Below are 9786 nucleotides of genomic sequence, written 5' to 3'. Positions count from 1 at the left end.
ATTCGGAGTCGGAAAGTTGAGGGAAAGGCATACTACTTGACTGATTGAGCAAGATTTGAGGTAAGTAACTTGTCTAACCTTGTTGGGGGGGAGGGGGGAGGGAGGGGATTCCCCTTAGGATTGGTATTGTTATCAAAATTGTGATGTGTTGAAAGCCGTGTACGCGAGGTGACGAGTATGTACACTGGATAAATGTGGAAAATTATGTCTTTAAATTGTGTAAGACTCTGTTACATATTAATTAAATTATTTTATCCTGCTATATTATTTTTATATTTTAAATTTGCCTTACCTTTTCCTGCTAATTTCTTTACCTATTTAGTTGAAGCTTTGTTTCTTTTATTCTGTGTTCATTATTTGAAGGTTGAATTTTTTAATTTAATTATTATTAATATGAAGTATTTGACATTAAAAATTTAGTATTGAGGCAAAGTGTTAAATATGTGAAATATTATTTTGTTGAGTTATTCACTCCCGAATATTTTGTTGAGATTTTGTATTCATTGTGATTGAGCCGTGAGCTCCTTAATGTAGAAAATAATGTTGTTGTTGATATATTTTGGCAAGTTGAAATATTTGGGCACTTGAGGTATAAATTGTGATATTGATACGCATGTGGTAGTATAAGGTATGGGTGTTGAAACGCATGCAGTGAGATAAGGTGGGCTTGATATGCGTGGCTAGTTGGGGAACTACTAGAAGTCATGAAGTGTGATAAGGGTGGCTAAAACGCGGGATGCTATTTTATGAAAAATGATTTCTTTAAAACAAAATGTGAAGGCTCCCACGGTGATATAAGGAAAAATATTATTGTGAATTTTTTTATAATTTGGGACTACGAGGCGGTACCTCGGGAGTGCCCTTGTTGATATTTCTCTATGGCTGCACTTGCCTTTGGTTATTTTGTGTTTTCCTTAAATATTTAAATTCCTGTTTTTCTTCCGTGAGGTATTATTTGCCCTTATTCTGTGTAGTTAAATTGTGACATACTCCTTACTTGATTCATTCCCATTGTCATTATTATTATTATGATATTGTTAAACTTTTCGCCCTGTCTTTTATTATTTCCAGTAGGGCTCTGACCTGACCTCGTCACTGCTCTACCGAGGTTATGCTTGGCACTTACTGGGTACCGTTGTGGTGTACTCATACTACACTTTGCCCATTTTTTTGTGCAGATCCAGGTTCTTCCTACCAGACTAGATACTAGTGAGTTGGACCGCACGTGGAGACTTCAAGGTATATCTGCCAGCGTCCGCAGACCTCGGAGTCCCCTTCTATCCTTATTATGTTGTTTCCCTTAATCTCTTTAGATTTTGATGTATAGAGACACTCAGTATTTTTCTCTTAGAAGCTTGTGACTTATTTCTACCATGTTTTGGGAGTTGTAATTATTTAAAATGTAGTTTCTATTTATATATCATGTGTTAAGATTGGAGTTCAGTTTTATATTCAGTTTTTCCGCAAATTATTAGGCTTACCTAGTCGTAGAGACTAGGTGCCATCACGACATCCTACGAAGGAAAATTGGGGTCGTGACACTTCTTGTCGGCCGGAACAATGGCCTCCGCATTCCCGATCCCCTGGTCGGGTTCGCGTAGAAGGCTTGGACTTGAGGCTGGGCAAGTCAAATGCCATTCGCGTTTACGAAGGGCGAGTCGCGTTCACGTAGTTGGGCGGGTTCTGGTCTTCACGTTCGTGTTGGCCATCTCGCTATCGCGAAGAACTTTTTAGGGGCCTTGGCTATTTTACCTTCACGATCGCGAAGAAGGAAGGCATGAGCAGTGTCTTGTTTTAAAAATGGGACTTAGGCTCATTTTGTTCTTTTCTCTCAACTTTTGTCCAATCTTAGAGCTCTTTAGAGAGGGTTTTTCACCTAGCACCTTGAGGTAAGTAATTTATACATAATATGAGTTTAATACATAGATTATTGGTAGATTTTAAAATGTAAATTGTGAAAAATTTAGAATTTTGTTGAAAAATCTAGGTTTTGGTAAATATGGGATTAGACCATGAAATAAATTATGAAATTGAGTAGAAATTATATGTTTGTGTTACTGAAGTTATGGGTAATATTTATTTACGAAATTTTTTGAAATCCGGACACGTGAGCCCAGTGGCTAATTTTAGGAATCTTCTAAATTGGGTTGGTTAATTACTCTAATAGTTAAATTATGAACTTTTAAACATATATTGATTAGTTTGTAAGACCTTTAGCTAGTTTCGGATAGATTGGCACTGATTTGAGGCTATTAGTATGATTTGTGGACCGGAAAGAGGACTTGGAAGCGAGGTAAGTCTTTTTCCTAACCTTGTAAGAGGAAATTATCCTCGTAGGTGTTTGAAATTATTATTTGCTAATAATTGTGGGTGCTATGTATGCACGATGCGACGAGAGTCGGTACGTAACTAAAATCATGCTTATGTCCGGGTAAACTTAGGACTTTACCATGCATTACTTGTATTATTTGCACCCAACTTGTTAGTTTAATTACTTGAATTTATAATTGAAATTGGATAAGGGATTTTATGAGATCGAGCTTTATTACCTTGAGTTTTTGGCGGAATACTTGATTGTTAGTGGAAATTATGCCTTCTTTGATTATTATTCCTGTGTAGTAGACATTGATCGTAGTCTGTAGAGTTTCTCTATTCCTGGAATAGGGCCAAACGCCTCGGCAGTATATTTAGATGCATCTATGGTTCGCGTTGATCGACCCTCGGTAGCGTATGCATTATTCTGGATCGGGTCGTACGACATCGGCATACATTATGTGTGATGTTGCTAGAAGTCTGATTATACTTGATATTTCTTTCTTGACCTGAGACTTGATAATTACCTGGGGTCTCTTATGTATTAAAGTTGGCATGTGATAATTGAAGGTTTTAAATTGATATTATGGTAAAGAATCATTATTTATTATTTCTTATTCTATTGTTAGTGTTGTATTTCATGCCTATTTATAATTCATGCACTTTATTTATTGACCTCTAGTAAGTGTCGACGTCGACCCCTCGTCATGACTTCTTCGAGGTTAGACTAGATACTTACTGGGTACACGTTGTTTACGTACTCACGCTACACTTCTATACTAATCGTGAAGGATCTGAGGTAGGTACATCTGGTGGCCAGTCGGGAGCGCATCCCCGTTACCCGGAGACCTAGGATTTGGGGCAGGTAGTGTTGGAGGTTTTGTATATTCTACTAGATTGCTCGTGTACTTGTGACGCCAGGTTTTGGAAATTGCTAGTAGAAATTTATGGTTTTTGTCTACTAATATCACTATTTCACTCTTATGTTTTATTTTATGCTTTACATCATCGTGACTAATTATTCTTGGTTTCTTCATTAAATAAAACTTATGACTTTAAAAAAAATAATTAAATGGATAGTTCACTGTTGGCTTGCCTAACGATGACATTGGACGCCATCACCACCTATAGTGGGAATTGGGTCGTGGCAACTTAGTATTAGAGCACTAGATTCACATAGGTCTCACGAGTCATGAGCAAGCCTTGAAAAGTCATGCGGATCGGTATAGAGACGTCCGTACTTATCTTTGAGAGGTTATAGAGTGTTAGGAAACTTCTCTTTCTTCATCTCCCATCGTGTAGTTGATGTTGTGCTAAGTATATTTCCCTTGTTCTCTCACAGATGGTGATAACGCGCGTGGCTGATATATCCGGCGGTAGAGGAATTGCTCCCCATATTGCTAGAGACAGAGGGAGGGCTCCAGCCCCTACTAGAGGATGCGGGCATCCTAGAGTTGCTCCCGTTGCACCACCAGTGAATTTAATGGAGGATCCTGTCATTGAGGAGCAGGATGAGGCGCCTGCAGCTGAGTCGGCCCGGGTGGATTTCATGACTGCACCGAGATTTCAGGAGGTCATGGGCTGAATGCTGCGATTTATGGATTCTATGACGCATGCTGGTTTATTTCTAGCGGACCCATCCATGCTTTAGGGCACGCTGTTGCCGTACATCAGACTCCAGGAGCACTACCTGCGGGTAGGGCTTAGCCAGTTGCAACAGTTATACCAGAGCCTAGACCAGCCACGACCGTTAAGCAGCAGAAGCGGTTGGACAGATGGACCAGACTACATCCTCCTATCTTTGGCGGTGAGCGACAAGAGGACCCACAAGACTTTATTGATTGTTGCAGAGACAGGCTGCAAAACATAGGAGTATTGGAGTCCAATGGGGTGGACTTCACCACATTTCAGTTGGAGGGAAAGGCCCGTAGATGGTGGTCGTTTTATCTTTGTAGCAGGCCAGTAGGTTAACCTCCCTTTACATGGGAACAATTCACATGTCTCTTTTTGGAGAGATATATTCCACCCTCTCAGAGGGAAGAGTTATGTGGTCAGTTCAAGCGACTCTAGCAGGGTCAGATGTCGGTGTCTTATTATGAGGCGAGGTTCTCTGAGTGGTCTCGCCACGCACTTATGATACTCCCCACATATGTAGAGAGAGTGTGGAGGTTTATTGCGGGTTTGCATTATGGCATCCAAGTTACTATGACCCGAGAGGTTGTGATGTGGACTTTTTACGAGCAGGTTATGGAGATAGCTCGGAGGATTAAGGGTATCCGTCAACAAGGCCGAGAGCATGCATTGAGGGACAAGTGGCCTCGATATTCAGGAGGATTCAATGGTGCCCTGCCTGGGGGCAAAGGTCAGTTAGTGAGGGGCTAATCTAGTAGGCTTATGTATTCAGCACCACCACCTTCTTAGCTTGCTCCAGCGTGGCCCTACTTTAGCGCCATTCTAGAGAGCTCCTACCGTCCACCTGCCATTCAGGGTTCTTCCAATGGGTATTCGAGTCATCGGGGTAAGACCTAGGGCCAGTCATCTTTCGCACCGAGAGGTTGCTATGAGTCCGGGGAGCTTGGCCATATGAGGAGATTTTGCCCCAGGCTTCTGGGCAAGGTTGTACAGCAGGTCCATCATCCCATGATCACCACACCAGTTGCTGCACTGCCCATCTGCTTGGCCAGAGAAGGAGTGCAGGTGGGTAGGGGTTGCCCTAGAGGTGGAGGCCAGCCAGGTGGCACTACAACTAGGTTCTATGCCTTTCCAGCCAGACCAAATGCAATAGCCTCAGACACCGTGATCACATGTATTATTTCTGCCTACGGTAAGGATGCTTTGGTACTATTTGATCTAAGGTCTACATATTCATATGTGTGTTCTCTATTTGCTCCTTATCTGGATGTATCTCGTGAATCCCTGGGTGCTCTTGTATATGAGACCAGAGCGAAACTTCTATTGCTTGATATGACCGACTTTGAGGTCATCCTGGGCATGGACTGGTTGTCTCCGTACCATGTTATTCTAGATTACCATGCCAAGACTGTTACCTTGGCGATGTCGAAGTTGCCTAGATTGGAGAGGAGGGGTTCATCTGTTAGTACATCCAGTCGTGTTATCTCTTTCCTAAAGGCTCGACATATGGTTGAGAAGGGTTATTTGGCCTATCTCGCTTATGTTCGGGATACTACTGCGGATACTTCCACAATTTATTCAGTGCCCATGGTGCGGGAGTTCTTTGAAGTGTTTCCTTGTCATCTACTAGGCATGCCACCAGATCGTGATATCGATTTCAGTATTGATTTGGCGCTAGGCACCCAGCCTATCTCTATCCCACCATACCACACGGCTCCGAAGGAGTTGAAGAAACAACTTTAGGAGTTGCTCGCGAAGGGGTTCATCAGGTTGAGTGTGTCGCCTTGGGTTGCATCGGTATTGTTTGTGAAAAAGAAGGATGGGAGTATGCAAATGTGCATTGATTATTGCCAGTTGAACAAAGTTACCATTAAGAACAAGTACCCGTTGCCATACGTTGATGATTTGTTTGACCATTTACAGGGTGCCAGGGTGTTTTCCTAATCAACTTGAGGTCTGGGTATCATCAGCTGAAGATTCGTGCTTCGGATGTTCCAAAGATGGCGTTCCGGACTAGGTATGGGCACTATGAGTTTCTAGTGATGCCCTTTGGCTTGACCAATGCCCCGACGGCATTTATGGATTTGATGAATCGGGTGTTCAAGCCATATCTTGACTCATTTTTCATGGTCTTTATTGATGACATATTAATCTACTCGCGTAGTGTGGAGGAACACGAGCAACATTTGACAGTTGTGCTTCAGACCTTGCGGGAACAAAAGCTATATGCTAAGTTCTCCAAGTGTGAGTTATGGTTAGATTATACGGCGTTCTTAGGACATGTTGTGTCAGGTGAGGGTATTAAGGTTGATCCCAGGAAGATCTAGGTAGTTCAGAGTTGGCCTAGTCCTATCACAACGACTGAGATCAGGAATTTCTTGTGGTTAGCAGGCTATTATCGTCGGTTTGTGGAGGGATTCTCGTCTATTGCAGCATCTTTGACTAGATTGACCCAGAAGGGTGCTCCGTTCAGATGGTCCGATGATTGCGAGGCGAGCTTTTAGAAGCTCAAGACCGCATTGCCTACAACACCGGTGTTAGTGTTGCCCTCCGATTCAGGGATGTATACTATGTATTGCGACGCTTCATGAGTTGGCTTGGGTTGTGTATTGATGCAGGAGGCGCGAGTTATTGCATATGATTTATGTCACCTGAAGCCCCATGAGAAGAATTATCCCATACATGATTTGGAGTTGGTCACGATAGTTCATGCTCTTAAGATCTAGAGGCATTATCTTTCTAGGGTGTCCTATAAGGTTTACACAGATCACCGCACTTTGCAACGTTTGTTTAAGAATATGGATCTTAATTTGAGGCAGTGCAGGTGACTTGAGTTACTGAAGGATTAAGATATTACTATCCTTTATCATCCAGGCAAGGCAAATATGGTTGCGGATGCCTTGAGTAGAAAGGCTGAGAGTATGGGTAGCTTGGCATTCATTTCAGCAGAGGAGAGACCATTCTCTTTAGACATTCAGTCATTAGCTAACATACATGTGAGGTTGGATATGTCAGAGCCCAGTCGAGTTCTTGCATGTGTTGTGGCTCAGTCTTCATTATTTGAGCGGATCAAGGCTCGTCAGTATGATGATCCGCACTTGCTGGTTCTTAGAGAGACGGTGCTACAGGGTGGTGCCAAGGAGGATACTATTGATAATGATGGTGTTCTATGACTCCATGGTCGCTTATGTGTTCCTTATGTTGATAGTCTGAGGGAGACGATTCTAGAGGAGGCACACAATTCACGATATTCTATTCATCTAGGTGCTACGAAGATGTATCGCGAACTGAGGTAGCATTACTGGTGGCGTCGGATGAAGAAGGACATAGTTGAGTATATGGCGAGATGTCTAAATTTGCAGCAGGTTAAGTATGAACACCAGAGGCCAGGTGGCCTACTTCAGCAGATAATTATACCAGAGTGGAAGTGGGAATGCATCATTATGGACTTCGTAGTTGGGTTGCTGCGGACATTGAGGAAATTTGATGCCATTTGAGTCATTGTCGATAGGTTGACCAAGTCGGTGCATTTCATTCCGGTCGTGACTACGTACTCTTCAGAGAAGTTGGCCCAGATTTACATTTAGCAGATTGTCTGGCTGCATGGTGTGCCTTTTTCCATCATGTTAGATAAAGGCTCTCAGCTCACTTTGCATTTCTGGAGAGCAGTACAGAGCGAGTTGAGTACCCGGGTAGAGCTTAGCACAACCTTTCATCCGCAGACCGATGGGCAGTCGAAGTGGACAGTTCAGATTCTAGAGGACATGCTCAGAGCATGTGTGATTGACTTCGGAGGCAGTGGGACTGATTCTTACCTTTGGCCGAGTTAGCATATAACAATAGTTATCAGTCCAGCATCGAGATGGCTCCATTTGAGGCTTTATATGGTCGGCGATATCGTTCCCCTATTGGTTGGTTTGAGCGCGGTGAGTCTAGGTTATATGGCACTGATTTAGTGAAAGATTCCTTGGTTAAGGTAAAGTTTATTCAAGAGCGACATCACACAGCACAGTCTAGACAAAAGAGTTATGCGGATCAGAAAGCACGTGATTTATCATTTATGGTGGGTGAGAAAGTTCTCTTGAAAGTTTCACCTATAAAAGGTATCATGAGGTTCGGAAAGAAGGGAAAGCTGAGTCCGAGGTTTATTGGCCCATTTGAGGTGTTGAGGCTAGTTGGGGATTTTGCTTATGAGATTGCTTTGCCTACTAGTCTATCGGGAGTTCATCTAGTTTTTCATGTGTCTATGCTACGGAAGTACCATCCCGATTGGTCACATGTGTTAGATTACGAGCGATTTCAGCTAGATGAGAGCTTGGGTTACGAGGAGGAGCCACTTGCCATTATTGACAGACATGTTTGCTAGTTGAGGTCTAAGAATATTCCTCTGGTAAAGGTCATGAGGAGGGGTCAACCAATCGAGGAAGAGACTTGGGAGACCGAGGATGATATGTAGAGCAGATATCCGTACTTATTCAGCACTCCAGGTATGATTTTAGACTCGTTCGAGGACGAATGTTTGTTTAAGAGGTGGAGAATGTAACGACCCGATGGTTTGTTTTTCTTTATAGATCCATGTTCCCCTAACTAAGACTCTATGTATGTTCTTTTACTATTTTATGACTTGCAGGGATGGTTGGTTTGGTGTTAGAAGGCTTCGAGTTGAAATCGGAACACTTAGTTCCTTAATAGTGGCTTAAGATGGCTAATTTTGATTTGAGTCAATATTTTGAGTATACTACCTCAGAACTGAGATTTGATGGTTTTAATAGGTTTGTATGATAATTTTGGACTTGGGTATGTGTTCGGATCGAGTTTCGGGTGATCCGTGAGTGTTTTGGCTTAATGTTGAAAGTTGGCGCATTGGAGGTTTTCAAGTTCTTTAAATTTGGTTTGAATTAGACTTTGGTGTTATCAATGTCCGTTTGGAATTCCGAGCATGGGAATAGGTCTGTATGGTGATTTATGACTTGTACCCAAAATTTGGCATCATTCCGATGTCACGCCTCGACCTCGGGGAGCGCAACCGGCGCTCAACAGAGTTACCTCGGTCGAGCAAGCCTGCACAACACCGTCTACCCAAATCACCCACAAATAAAGAGAAGAGTACATTTCATTAATTAGTCAGTAAGAAGTCACGTGAACAACACCATTTAATTTTCATTAGTTACGTCCTTAACAAATATTCAAAACAGTACATTGTACATTCATAGTTAAAGTGGAACAGATGATACAACTACAACATTTTTAGTTTAACTTTCCCAAAAATAGATACAACCCACACTATGTCTACGGAGCCTCTAACAGGAAACAAAAGAGTGCTATGAAAGTGCCGACAATAAGGCCCCGGCTATACCTCAAAACGCTATGTACAAAGGATAGAAATACGGGACCCCGAAATGAAGTGGGGCTCACCAAGTTAGCTGAGGAGAGGGTGGGCTTCTATCACTGATCGATACCACCTGCTATTGAACCACCTACATCCATTAAAGATGCAGCGCCTCCGGCAAAAGGGACGTTAGTACATATGGAATAGTACTAGTATGTAAACCTAAACACTCTCTCAATAGAACGAGCAACAGTAAACGGAAAATAAAATATAAAATCAATAAAAGACTCAAACAGTATCAAGGTGTCAAGTTAAGGTTCAAATAGGTCTCGGTAATTTAAGTTAGGAGATCTTTAGCACTGATACACCACTGTATTTTATCACGGAGTTTGATCTCAGCCCGACTATCTAAGTCATCTCACCCCGAGACGTACACTCACAATACCACCATGTGCGCGGTATGTCGTCAGATCTCAGCCCGATCAGCTAAGTTGTCTCACCACAATGCTGTG

The 9786-nt window shown here is 42.5% G+C and overlaps 2 protein-coding genes across 2 annotated transcripts; both read left to right on the top strand.

Annotated features, from left to right (window-relative positions):
- The first annotated feature begins 4896 nt into the window (after positions 1-4896).
- On the top strand, positions 4897-6272 carry LOC138903153 (uncharacterized). Its single transcript, XM_070191074.1, has 2 exons — positions 4897-5605; positions 5869-6272. Exons 1-2 carry the CDS (start codon positions 4897-4899, stop codon positions 6270-6272), a joined length of 1113 nt encoding a protein of 370 aa, XP_070047175.1.
- A 1535-nt stretch (positions 6273-7807) lies between these two features.
- On the top strand, positions 7808-8311 carry LOC138903152 (uncharacterized). Its single transcript, XM_070191073.1, has 2 exons — positions 7808-7991; positions 8049-8311. The coding sequence occupies exons 1-2, from the start codon at positions 7808-7810 to the stop codon at positions 8309-8311; spliced, it is 447 nt and encodes a 148-aa protein (XP_070047174.1).
- Positions 8312-9786: the final 1475 nt, after the last annotated feature.

The sequence above is a fragment of the Nicotiana tomentosiformis genome, chromosome 12 (genome assembly GCF_000390325.3).
Source record: "Nicotiana tomentosiformis chromosome 12, ASM39032v3, whole genome shotgun sequence".
Classification (NCBI taxonomy): Eukaryota; Viridiplantae; Streptophyta; class Magnoliopsida; order Solanales; family Solanaceae; genus Nicotiana; species Nicotiana tomentosiformis.
The sequence above is the reverse complement of the archived record's forward strand: the minus strand, read 5'-3'. Positions and strand labels throughout refer to the sequence as shown.